The 14,420-nt window shown below is 43.0% G+C and overlaps 1 protein-coding gene across 1 annotated transcript; it reads right to left on the reverse strand.

Moving 5' to 3' along the window:
* Positions 1-7,504: 7,504 nt before the first annotated feature.
* Positions 7,505-11,947, reverse strand: LOC143035063 (trypsin-1-like). The gene is made up of 2 exons (XM_076201556.1): positions 11,703-11,947; positions 7,505-9,083 (listed from the first exon to the last, which is right to left on the reverse strand). The coding sequence occupies exons 1-2, from the start codon at positions 11,730-11,732 to the stop codon at positions 8,544-8,546; spliced, it is 570 nt and encodes a 189-aa protein (XP_076057671.1). The 5' UTR covers positions 11,733-11,947; the 3' UTR covers positions 7,505-8,543.
* Positions 11,948-14,420: the final 2,473 nt, after the last annotated feature.

Here is a 14,420-nt window from a genome sequence, read left to right on the forward strand (position 1 = left end):
GACCGAAGAAATAGCAAATCGTTTGTAGCAAACTGGACATGTAGCGAAACGTCCAATGGGTTCCAGGTACTTTATAAACCTACACACATTGTACTTTTTATCATATTCGTATCTCAAATGCAAATAAGAATAGTGTAGCGAAACGACCGAAGAATGTAGCGAAACGACCAAAGAATGTAGCGAAACGACCAAAGAATGTAGCGAACTGGTTGGTAGCGAACTGGCAATGTAGCGAAACGACCAAAGAATGTAGCGAAACGACCAAAGAAATGTAGCGAAACGACCAAAGAATGTAGCGAACTGGTTGGTAGCGAACTGGCAATGTAGCGAAACGACCGAAGAATGTAGCGAAACGACCGAAGAATGTAGCAAATCGGTAGTAGCAAACTGGCCATGTAGCGAAACGTCCAATGGGTTACAGGTACTTGATAAACCTACACACATTGTATTTTCTATCATATTCGTATCTCAAATACGAATAAAAATAGTGTAGCGAAATGTAGCGAAACGACCGAAGAATGTAGCGAAACGACCGAAAGGATGTAGCGAAACGACCAAAGAATGTAGCGAAACGACCGAAGAAATGTAGCGAAACGACCAAAGAATGTAGCGAACTGGTTGGTAGCGAACTGGCAATGTAGCGAAACGACCAGACACCATTCATATCATCATCATCATCTTTCGAGAGGGATATAGCTGTCTATCACAAGTCCAACACCACGGTGACGACGATGATGATGATGGTAATGCTGCTGATGCTGCTGATGCTGCTGCTGCAGCTACTGCTGCTGCTGATGATGATCCTGCTGCTGCTGCTGCTGCTGATGATGATGCTGATAATGGTGATGATGATGATCCTGCTGTTGCTGCTGCTGCTGCGGCTGCCGCTACTGCTGCTGCCGCTGCCGCTGCTGCTGCTGCGGCTGCCGCTACTGCTGCTGCCGCTGCCGCTGCTGCTACTGCTGCCGCTGCCGCTGCTGCTCCTGCTTCTGCCGCTGCTGCTGCTGTCGCTGTGTGTGTGTGTGTGTGTGTGTGCGTGCGCGCGCGTGTGTGTGTGCGTGCCAGTGTGTCCGTGTGTGTGTGTGTGTGTGTGTGTGTGTGTGTGTGTCTATGTGTCTGTGTGATTGACCATGGTCTTTGATCACGTGTTGGACTAGTGAGTGACAGCTATAAGTAAACGCCACTTTTATTGACCTCAGTAAATTGTGTGTGTGTGTGTGTGTGTGTATGTGTGTGTGTGCGTGCGTGTGTGTGTATGTGTGTGTATGTCTGTGTGTGTGTGTGTGTGTGTGTGTGTATGTGTGTGTGTGTGTGTGTGTGTGTGTGTGTGTTTGTATCTAGTTGTGTATGTGTGTGTGTGTGTGTCTGTGTCTGTATCTAGTTGTGTATGTGTGTGTGTGTGTGTGTGTGTGAGTGTGTGTGTGTGTGTGTGTGTGTGTATGTGTGTGTTATGTACCATGGGCTTTGATCACGTATTGGACTTTTTTATTCATTCATAGTCATAGTCTTTATGAGTGTGTGTGTGTGTGTATCTGTGTGTGTGTGTGTGTGTGTGTGTGTGTGTGTGTGTGTGTGTGTGTGTGCGCGTGCGTGTGAGGTCACAGTATTACCCATAGATCGGTCATATATGAGCTCTGAGCTCTCCTCCGGGAGGGAAATAGCTGTCGATCACGAGTCCAATACGTCATCCAAGACCATGGTGAATCTCTCTCTCTCTCTCTCTCACATACACACACACACACACACACACACACACATACACACACACACACACACACACACACACACACACACACACACACACACACACACACACACACACACACACACACACACACACACACACACACGGCTCGGTGGCGGATTGGTAAAGCACTGGCCTCACAAGCCAGAGAACCGGGGTTCGATTCCCCGGTCGGGCGGAGATAAGTTGGGTTTGTCTCCTTTCACGTGTAGCCCCTGTTCACCTAGCAGCGAGTAGGTACGGGACGTTAGTCAAGGAGTTGTGACCTTGCTGTCCCGGTGTGTGGTGTGTGAGTGGTCTCAGACCTACCCAGAGATCGGCTAATAAGGAGCTCTGAGCTCACTGCCGTAGGGTGGTGTCTGGCTGTCTCGACAGAGACTGCAGCAGATCCGAGGTGAATACACACACAAACATACACACACACACACGACAGAGACTGCAGCAGATCCGAGGTGAATACACATCCAACGGTTTTTTGCGCCAGCAGCAATCAAGCACCTGCCTAGCAACAGTCGAGCCAGCATCTTACAAGTTGAACTAGTAGTTTTTGGCACACACCTAATGGTTATAAAGTTATTGGTTATAAACTGGACAATGGATACGGAGCTGCCTAGTGTAAGCCTTATGGTCTCTTGCAGTCACCTTCATTATCATGTTCTTAGCAGTGTTCTCTGTGTATGTATATGTGTACATATCAATGTGCATGTATGCGTGGGTGGGTGTTTCTGTGTGGCACAAACTACCTGTTCAACATGTAAGTTTGAATCAAATTGACACTTTAGTCGGCGGACCCTAACTGTTTCCACTACCAGCGTCCGTTGGTATATTTTTGCGGCGACTGGGGGGGGGGAGGGAGAGAGAGAGAGAGAAAGAGAGAGAGAGAGAGAGAGAGAGAGAGAGAGAGAGAGAGAGAGAGAGAGAGAGAGAGTGTGTTAGTGATTACGTGTTGTACTTGTCATCGACAGCTATTTCCCTTTCTCCCTCTCGAAAAATGATGATGGATGATGATGATGTATGATGATGATGATGGATGATCATGATGATCATGATGGATGATGATGATGGATGATCATGATGATCATGATGGATGATGATGATGGATATTGATGATGATGATGGATGATAATGATGATGGATGATGATGGATGATCATGATGGATGATCATGATGATCATGATGGATGATGATGATGGATATTGATGATGATGATGGATGATAATGATGATGGATGATGATGACGGATGATGGATGATGATGACGGATGATGGATGATGATGATGATGATGATGATGGATGATGATGATGATGATGGATGATAATGATGATGGATGATGATGGATGATGATGATGGAGATTGATGGATGATGATGATGGATGATGATGATGATGGAGATTGATGGATGATGATGATGGATGACGATGAAGGATGACGATGATGGATGATGATGATGGATGATGATTGATGATGATGGATGATGATGATGGATGATGATGATGGATGATGATGACGGATGATGATGATGGATGATGATTGATGATGATGATGGATGGATGGTTGATGGATGGATGGTTGATGGATGGATGATGATGATGGATGATGATGATGATGGATGATGATGACGGATGATGGATGATGATGATGGATGATGATGATGATGATGGATGATGATGAAGGATGATGATGGATGGATGATGATTGATGATGATGATGGATGGATGGATGATGGATGTATGTTGGATGGATGATGATGGATGATGATGATGGATGATGATGGATGATGATGATGATGATGATGATGATGATGAATATGATGATGATGAATATGATGATGATGAATATGATGATGATGATGATGATGATGATGATGATGATGATGTATATGCATGTATTCACTTTTCACTTGGTCTTTGGATCACGTGTTGGACTCGTGATCGACAGCTATTTCCCTCCTGGAAGAGAGCTCAGAGCTCGTAGGTCCGATCTATGGGTAATGCTATGACCTTGCACACACACACCCCCCCAACTCCCCGCCCACGAGAGTTGGAGTAACACCCCTCAGCGCTGCGATACTGATATTATTTCAGCCCCGGGCGAGGGTCGAACCCGGACCTCCGTAGTGGCAGGCCAGAGCTCTAACCACAGCGCCATGAGAGGTGTAGTGTGTGTGTGTGTGTGTGTGCGTGCGTGTGTTTGTGTGTGAGAGATTCACCATGGCCTTGCATCACGTGTTGGACTCGTAATCAAAAGCTGTTTCCCTCCCGGTGGTGAGCTCAGAGCTCATAATTATATGACTGATCTATGGGTAATACTTTGACCTTACACACACACACGCACACACACACACACACACACACACACACACACACACACACACACACACACACACACACACACACACACACACACACACACACACACACACACACACACACACACACACACACACACACACACACACACACACACACCTCTCATGGCGCTGTGGTTAGAGCTCTGGCCTGCCACTACGGAGGTCCGGGTTCGACTCTCGCCCGGGGCTGAAATAATATCAGTATCGCAGCGCTGAGGGGTGTTACTCCAACTCTCGTGGGCGGGGAGTTGGGGGTGTGTGTGTGTGCAAGGTCATAGCATTACCCATAGATCGGACCTACGAGCTCTGAGCTCTCTTCCAGGAGGGAAATAGCTGTCGATCACGAGTCCAACACGTGATCCAAAGACCAAGTGAATACACACACACACACACACACACACACACACACACACACACACACGTACGCACACACGCACGCACGCACGCACGCACACACACACATACACACACAATTATTTTAATATGGACACGAGCGTCACATGTCAGTCACGCCACACTCGGGCAGCCAATCAGCGATCGTTTCGCGGTGCATGTCGATGCTTGTCCGGCACAAACTACCTGTTCAACATGTAAGTTTGAATCCAATTGACACTTTAGTCGGCGGAGCCTAACTGTTTCCCAAGCCTGCGTCCGTTGGTATATTTTGGCGGCGACTGCGAGAGAGAGAGAGAGAGAGAGAGAGAGAGAGAGAGAGAGAGAGAGAGAGAGAGAGAGAGAGAGAGAGAGAGAGAGAGAGAGAGAGAGAGAGAGAGAGAGAGAGAGAGAGAGAGAGAGAGAGAGAGAGAGAGAGAGAGAGAGAGAGAGAGAGAGAGATTATTTTTTATTTTATTAATTTATTACGCCAAGGCGTCAGTCAGTACATGGATATACAAGTACAAAATGTTAATATAATGCATCAGATGGATACACAATCAATAATAGTACAATGCATATGAGTCAGAGCCTCAATAATGTCATATCTGTAATAGCAATATAACATTGAATACAATGTGATAGTCTTAGTAATAAATGACAGCAGTGAGGACAATAAGTCCCACAACCAAGCGCAGTACAATCACGAACATTTGACAGACATAGGACATAATGGTAGTGTGCATAGACAGACCTAAATGACATACCATGTACATTCAAAATCCCACAAAACAAAATCCCATAAGTCAAAATCCCACATTCAATATACCATTGTTCAAAATCCCACACTTCATGGTCAAAATCCCACATGTATCTTAATTCAATGTTTTATGACATGTAGAACCCATTCCATATGGAAATGTGTCTAAATTTCAGTTCACCGGTGCAAGTCTATATCTTTTGCTTAGGAGCCATGGCGAAGTTTCCATCCATAAATTGAAATAAGCATGAACTGAAATCTGATCCTCAATTAGTTAGAATATTCAATAAGTAGTAGTTCATCAACCAGAAATTATTGTTAATTTGTTGGAATTCAACAAATTAGATAGATTAAAGGGTATGGCACAACAAGGCAACTAACTTGAGTTCATTGAATTCAGTTCACATTCACAAATAAGTTACTAATCACTAATCAGTTACTCTTTGATCATTTATCTCATGATCAATGAGATAACATGCAAACTGGTTGATGAACTACTACTTATTGAATATTCTAACTAATTGAGGATCAGATTTCAGTTATAATTGTTATTAATTACCTGAACACTTATCAGGAAGGCAGTTTTGCAATATAAAGGGCCCAAATCCTGGAAAATTAAACCAGTCTCTTAGCAGATATCAAAGCGTAAACATGGAATTTGTAAAAACAGCAAAAGGTGGAGTCAAGATATGTCTCAATGGCTATATGTACGTGAAGAAATATACAACAGCAAAACAGATAAGATGGAATTGTGTGAAGAGTCGATTAATGATAAATGATCAAAGAGTAACTGATTAGTGATTAGTAACTTATTTGTGAATGTGAACTGAATTCAATGAACTCAAGTTAGTTGCCTTGTTGTGCCATACCCTTTAATCTATCTAATTTGTTGAATTCCAACAAATTAACAATAATTTCTAAAAGCCCAGCTACCTGAAGTCAATTTTAATTAATTGTTTCCAATTCTTTGATGTTATAAACATACCTACAAAACATTGATCGGTTCCACATCTATATCCAACTATATGACAATAATATAAAACATTTTTTGATATTATAGTTATGTATGATAAGATAGTATGGGATTTTGATCAATGATATATGGGATTATGAATTATGGGATTTTGATTGTGGGTTTTCGACATGTGGGATTTTGTAACTGTGGGATTATGACATGGATTCTTTAAAAGTAACGATTTTTTGGTACCTCAGTGATTATATTATTCTTGTGATACGCAAGTGTTTGTGAAGTGTTTCTGAGTGCTTTATATATCTTATTCTAATTAACGTGAATCGATTTGATATACTTGAAATTACAACTATTGGTAAAACTGTTATAATTATTCAATTTCAAGTCTATTATCGTTGTGTTGAACAACACAAACCGTTGACATTGACGACAGTGTGCGAATAATTTGAAAAAATAACGAATTTAGTAAAAGTGAGAAAGTGTATTACAACGGGACCACCAATTCGTCATATGATGGAGCACCTCGCCGTTGTTGACATAAGTACAAACAACCACTAAACACGTGAGGCTCCGCTCCCTCCCCACTCTCTCTTTCCCTCCCCTCCTCTCTCTCTCTCTCTCTCTCTCTCTCTCTCTCTCTCTCTCTCTCTCTCTCTCTCTCTCTCTCTCTCTCTCTCCCTCCCTCCCTCCCTCCCTCCCTCCTCCTTGTCTCTCTCTATCACTCCCTCCTCTTTGTCTCTCTCTCACCCCCTCCTCTCTCTCTGCCTCCCTCCCTCCTCTCTCTCTCTCTCTCTCTCTCGCTCCTCTCTCTCTCTCTCTCTCTCTCTCTCTCTCTCTCTCTCTCTCTCTCTCTCTCTCTCTCTCTCTCTCTCTCTCTCTCTCTCTCTCTCTCTCTCTCTCTCTCTCTCTCTCTCTCTCTCCCTCTCCACTCTCTCTCTCTCTCTCTCTCTCTCTCTCCCTCTCCACTCTCTCTCTCTCTCTCTCTCCCTCTCCCTCCCTTCCTCCTCTCCCTCTCCCCTTCCTCCTCCCTCCCTCCCTTTCCCCCCCTTCCTCCTCCCTCCCTCCCTTTCCCCCCCTCCCCCCTCTCCTCTCTCTCCCTCCCTTCCTCCTCTCCCTCTCCCCTTAGTCCTCCCTCCCTCCTCTCTCTCTCTCTCTCTCTCTGTTTACCTATCTATTTCCTTCTCCCCTTTGCAGTAAACAATACGAGCCTCCACAAAAGCCAATTATATACGAAGGGAACCCGCATGCCAACTAATATGTCCAAAATGATGTAAAGTTTTTGTAATTTCAAGTTTTAAATACTAATGTAACAATCCAAGTTCTTTATTTCTGCATGATTGTATTTTACATGCTCCAAATATTTCCTGAAGATGTCTCACTATAGACGAAACGTTGAAAATTAAATGTAAGATTTTGGTGAGCTTGTATTTACCCACCTTCACCAAATGGCCGAATCCTTGTTCGAAAAATTGAAAATACGCACAAGAAGATTAACAACTGTCAGAATGCTGTCGACTTTGATAAATAAATAGATAAATGAATAAATATATTTATATTCATATATATATATCTATATTTATTTTCATTAATAGACATATTCATATTCACCGTTGTTTAAGAAGCAAATCTAAAGCCAATAGGTACCACATGGTTCGGAACGATGGCGCCTGACGATGTGTATGAAGGTAACTTCACGCGTCTATCACACAACGATTTAATTCTGATTTTGGTTCTACTTTGTGCCCATGACGGGGTTCAGCCTACATCGACCTAAGCCCACCATCTTTCTTATTCTTCATTGAGTGAGACTATCAACCTATTTCTGGCCTAATGACCTATTTCGTTGAAGTCAGGGGCGTGTTCTCCGGGCGTTCTGAGGAACAACGAACAACGCTGTCAGAACCTTTTGGACATTTTCGGAACATTTAACTTCTCAGGCAATAGAGTAGGTGGTTCTCCTCGGATGAATAAAAGGTTTAAGTTACCACACGAGGTAAAAAGAATTATCGGGATATTTCCCAGCTCTCTGACTCTGGAAGGTATTTCCCAGCTGCATTAAATCGCCTGACGGAAACCGTAGAATAAGGAAAAATTGCGCGGTTATGTGAACGCCTCCATTGACTTATATTGTAAATGGACCGCCACGGTTCAAACCGCAAGTGTGAACACAGCACGGAAGGAGGTTAGCGATAGTATCTAAAGGAGGGGTCAAATCAGACGATTTGGTCCTGAGTTGAATAAGACATAGACACTGGCCAGAATAACATTCGTAGTGGTTGCCGCCGAGTTATCTGAAGGTTGTTTGTTCTTGAGCTTCGTTTGTCTTCGTAAAACGGTTCTCTTTCTTTACACCGCGTTCTTTTGAATCCAGTCGACAAAGTAGGACACTTCCGTGTAGACACCAGGGAAGTTGGGGAGGCCGCAGCCATAGCCCCAGGAGACAATACCGGCAAGATACTTTCCAGTACCGGACCTAACACACACTAAAGGACCTCCTGAGTCCCCCTGACAAGCGTCCTTTCCTCCTTCTGAAAACCCGGCACAGATCATCGAGTCTGCGATCATCTCCTGGCCGTAGTCGGCTCGGCATTGGGTGTCAGGCACGATGGGTAACGTAACCTTCATCAGAGTCCTGGACGAAGACCCTCCTTCGGCGGTGGAGCCCCACCCCGAGACCTCACAGTCACCGGAAGACCCCTGGAAGGGTCTCGGGAGGTCGATGGGCTGGGCGAAGTCGTTCATCGCGATGAGAGACTGAAGCCTCAGGAGGGCGATGTCGTTGGCGACGTTCCAGCCGTCGAAGTCTTCGTGGCGGATGATCCTTGACACGGCGACTGTTTGTTCGTGGCCTTCGGGTATGTCCAAGTTATGCTCGCCGGTAGTGATCTGTAACACAAAGAGGTGCAATCATTGACTTAAGTCATTACTTTATTACTTAATACTATCTACATTTGAAATGAATTGTGTGTGTTCGATGATTGTCCACTAGTATTTGAAAAAATGTCCGTGGACCGAATATGAGCCCCTCAAGGCTGCACCTCCGGATAAAGGGGAGTGTGTAGACGAGTTCTGAAGAGAAATGGGAGGGAGACATCTCTCTCTGATGTATATCTAGCAGGACCAACCTTTGCAGATACCTACCATTGGTCTCTCTGACTGTCTTATACCTGTTTTTTATTTACTATTTTTTATTGATCGTTTTTGGCTCTAGTTTCTCTAGTTTTCCTCATGTGACAACTCCGCCGTCTCAGATTAAGTTTTATATTATTCCTCTAGAATTCTCTTTTTGAAGTTTGGGTCTTGTATTACCAACGTACATTCCAGACCGGACCTCAGATATTATGTAAATATTTTTTTTTCTATATTCAACATGTGGGTGTGAGTTTTATGTTTATCCACTACATACATACATACATACATATATACATATATACATACATACATACATACATACATACATACATACATACATACCCATCTGAATTTACTTTTTATTTCCTATCTAATATTGAGGTTATCTTTTTTCTAAATCGTTCTCTTCTACTGTATTGTGTATCTTCTTCTAGTATGTATGTTATTGCTTTTTATCTTTCTATATGTCCAATCTATCTTGTTTACTAGTATAGGATTTAATGTGCCATATTTGACTCTTATGAAATTTGTGTAGATCTGATTTATAGTTTGACGTCACCTGCAAGGTAGTTTATGTAGCTATCTACTCCTCCTTCTACTAAGTAGTTTTGCTATGAAAAGGACTTAAACGATACCAGTAATGATCCTTGTAAGACTCCAGTTGTTACTTCATACGGTCTCCCCAAATAATTGTTCTCACTTCATCATTTTTCCAGAAGTCTGTCTTCTTCACCACGTGGCCCCTGATTCTATCCTTTATATTCAACTTCCGCGTCAGCCTTTTGTGTGGCACCTTATCAAATGCTTTTCTGATGTCTAAGTATGCAACCCACTCGCGCGTAACCATGTCGTAAGAGGTGAGTTGGTTTGAGACTTATAACATTTCTGATTAGAAGTGGGATTGCAAATTATCGTTTGTTTCCCAAGATCATTCATCAATTTGTTTTTGATCGTCTGTTACGTCACACTTGTTTGGGACAATTGTCCGAAGTGGAGCCTCTCAATGTTTCTGTATATAAAGGTTAGGTTCTGTAGGAAAGTGGTTTTATCTTCTCTCAGTTTTGAAATATAATCATGTTTGTGTGGCTTCATTACCCCCGTAAAATTCTTCACCATTCATCCCCTTACCTTATCTAGCACCGACGCTTCTTGTCTGACTTTTTTTTTTCTTTTTTTTTTTTTTTTACTTAAACTTCGGACATATTAGTGTTTCAAAATCGTTCTGTTTCATCTTCATCGTCATTCACTCCCTGTTGCATATCACGCTTGATGGTTAGTGCCCTCTCTTCGGGTCGGAGCAGCAGCATCACCCATTGTTTCTCCTATTCAGCAATGGTAACGTTCCTGAAGCAAGACTTCTCTGCTCACGACGTCAAGGCGTGAGACCTCCGGCATTGTTATTTTCGTCCATGCCTCCGTCTGTGTCGACATCACTGTCCACAGCGTCTCGTCGACACCGGTGGTGACGTCATAAGTTGACACCACCAGGAGCTTGTCCCACGGAAAGCTTCGGTCAGTCCGATAGATAGGCTATCTCCTCTGTCTTCTCATCTTATCGCCAGCATGTGTCACATATCACTTCATGACGTGTTGCGAAACCAGCTGCCTAAGTTGGTGTGTGTGTGTGTGTGTGTGTGTGTGTGTGTGTGTGTGTGTGTGTGTGTGTGTGTGTGTGTGTGTGTGTGTGTGTGTGTGTGTGTGTGTGTGTGTGTGTGTGTGTGTGTGTGTGTGTGTGTGTGTGTGTGTGTGTGTGTGGGTTTGTGTGTGTGTGTGTGTGTGTGTGTGTGTATGTGTGTGTGTGTATGTATGTGTTAGATTTACCATGGTCTCGGATCACGTGTTGGACTCGTAATCGACAGCTATTACCCTCCCGGAAGAGAGCTCAGAGCTCATATATGACCGATCTATGGGTAATGCTGTGACCTTGCACACACACACACACCCAACTCCCCGCCCACGAGAGTTGGAGTAGCGACTCACAGCGCAGCGATACTGAAATTATTTCAGACCTGGGTGGGATTCGAACATAAGAACATAAGAATGAAGGAGACTGCAAGAGACCATAAGGCCTACACTAGGCAGCTCCGTATCCATCGCCACCTGTCATCCCCATCCATAAAGTTGTCTAATCGTTTCTTAAAACAACTTATAGTTTCAGCGCTTACTACATGGTTACTAAGTTTATTCCATTCGTCGACCACCCGATTAGTAAACCAATTCTGGCCTATTTCCTTTTTAAATCTAAATTTGTCCAGTTTATAACCATTACTGCGAGTCCTACCCTGTTGTTTTAACATGATGACCTTGTTTGCATCACCCTTGTTAAAGCCTTTGATCCACTTGAACACCTCTATTAGATCACCCCCTACTTACCTGAAGAGTGTCCGGGTTTTCCGCGTCCATTCCCACAACACACTGGGCCGCAGTGATGACATAATGCTCGTTGTAGATGGAGCCACTGCAGAAGTGGAACGTAACGCCATATTTCTTGTCCTGGACGCTGACCTGATATGGAAGCTCTCCAGGTTCGACTTCCAGGCCTCCTACAATTCTGTTGAATCCAGTGGAGAGGCGAGGGATGGACAATGGTCCGGCTGGAAAACAGAAGAATGTTTAGAAAGATACAGTTTTGGTTTCAGAGTCGTTCTAAGGTTCCAGTCGATATGGAAGCTCTCCAGGTTCGACTTCCAGACCTCCTACAATTCTGTTGAATCCAGTGGAGAGGCGAGGGATGGACAATGGTCCGGCTGGAAAACAGAAGAATGTTTAGAAAGATACAGTTTTGGTTTTAGAGTCGTTCTAAGGTTCCAGTCGATATAGAAACTCTCCAGGTTCGACTTCCAGACCGAATTGTTGAGTCCAGTGAAGAGGCGAGGGATTGACAATGGAGCGGCTGGAAACAGAAGAATGTTTAGAAAGATAGAGTTGAGTGCAGGTTGTATAGTTTTTGCTTCAGAGTCGACCTAAGGATCTGGTCGATAAAGTGAGGAGACGAAGTCTGGTCGTCTGCGATGTTGATAAAAAAAAAAGACTGATTATTCAACTTATCTCTTTGCAAGATAATTTTCTACCTTATGTTTATTGTCTTCTAAACAGGTTAAAAGAAGTAAGGATGTCAAAGCAATAAAAGTGTCCCAACACGTCTTCAATGACTCTTCATCTAGTCACTACCTAATCTATCTTGAAAAAACAGACAAATAGAATAAAATAGATGTAGGTGTCACCTTTCGTGTATTACAAATAAGTGGTTCCCGTTGGGAAGCAAATTAAAGACGTCACTTAGGGACTCGCCTCCACACACACGCACGCACACACACACACACACACACACACACACACACACACACACACACACACACACACACACACACACACACACACACACACACACACACACACACACACACACACACACACACACACACACACACACACACACACACACACACACACACACACACACACACACACACACACAGACACACACACACACACACACACATACACACACACACAATTACACACATACACACATACACACAAACACATACACACACACACACACACACACACACACGCGCGCGCGCGCGCGCAAACACATATATGGCCTAAACACACACAGATACTGAAGAACATATTTCAGTGAAGTTTTATGTTTGGTCCAGTATCGTGTTGTACAGCTACTAGCCAACATCCGCCTTGTTTGTTAAAAAAAAAAAAAAAAAAAAAACAACAACAACAGATAAATGTTTCGTTTGATTGTCAATATGTAACATGAACAAAAAATACTCATTCTGGATATAAAAATCAGTGGGAGGCCATTCTTAACATTCTGCTTGCATATATCTGTGGAGCTATCCAGATTTCCAATAAGAGTCTGAGTTCCTGTAATACAAACCCCTTTCCATGCAGCTCATTGGCTGTAATGGTCGACTATGAGTTCAGCAACTATCTTTACTGCATAACGTTCCCCAACTAACGTTACTGCATAACGTTCCCCTTTCAGAAACGTGGCAGTGTCAGTAATCTGGGCAGACTGGTTATGACCACGGCAGTTTGGTAAAAACATTTTCTAGGTATTTTGGTCTCATGAATGAAAAATAATGAAAAAATAATCTAAAATAGATAAATGAATAAATACATAAATTAATTATGATAAAACTGTTGAATAAATAAATAGTAACACAAACAAGCAGAAAAATAAATGACATAACCCAAACGATACTATATACATCTGCACTGTAACTAATAAACAATAACCATAATCTTTTAGATAGTGTTATTAGCATTATTGTTTGATAAGGTCCCTGCGCTAGACAGCCATGAATATATATATATATATATATATATATATATATATATATATATATATATATATATATATATATATATATATATATATATATGTAGTAGCACATTTGTGAAATAAGACTTGTTGACCCACTGTCGTCGAATGAGATAAGATGGACAGAAAATATGTGTATTTCGACCACTATCTGTGGTCGACATGGGTCTAGTTCCGAGTTTATTCCTGACCGGTTTCACTCTATGCTTCTTCAAAGGAATCTCTGGGGGTGAAGCTGATGGTATACATGTACAAACCGATTCCACGTTTCCACCATGTAAGAAGTACTTGCGGGTGGTCGGGAGAAGCATACAATAAATCGTTACAATTAAAATGCTAATCAACAATTTTTGGGTGTAGTAAATGTATATCGTCAGGTTGGCCTCAGAGGAACATTCCTCTGAAGAAGCTTAGAGCGAAACCGGTTAGGAATAAATTCAGAACTAGACCCATGCTTTACCTGTAGAGCTAACGGAGATTCAAAAGTCTCCAACTTGAAGTTGGTCTAGCTCCTGAAGATTCTGGGTAGACTGCTAATTGCCGTCCTTACCTAACTTTGACAGAGGTCCGAGCTCAATGAGTAGTGTTGAAGCTGGTATGAAATCTTGAAGGCTTTCGTCGTTGTAAATACCTGAAGAGAATCACCAGTGACGGCGCATATCATTACAAATAATTTCCGACAGTCGCCTCGAGGCTCGAACCGAGGCCTAGCTTGACGCCTGGCCAATGCTTTACCGACTGAGCTA

This window comes from Oratosquilla oratoria, chromosome 18 (genome assembly GCF_046742065.1).
Source record: "Oratosquilla oratoria isolate Oo_2021 chromosome 18, ASM4674206v1, whole genome shotgun sequence".
NCBI classification, from domain to species: domain Eukaryota; kingdom Metazoa; phylum Arthropoda; class Malacostraca; order Stomatopoda; family Squillidae; genus Oratosquilla; species Oratosquilla oratoria.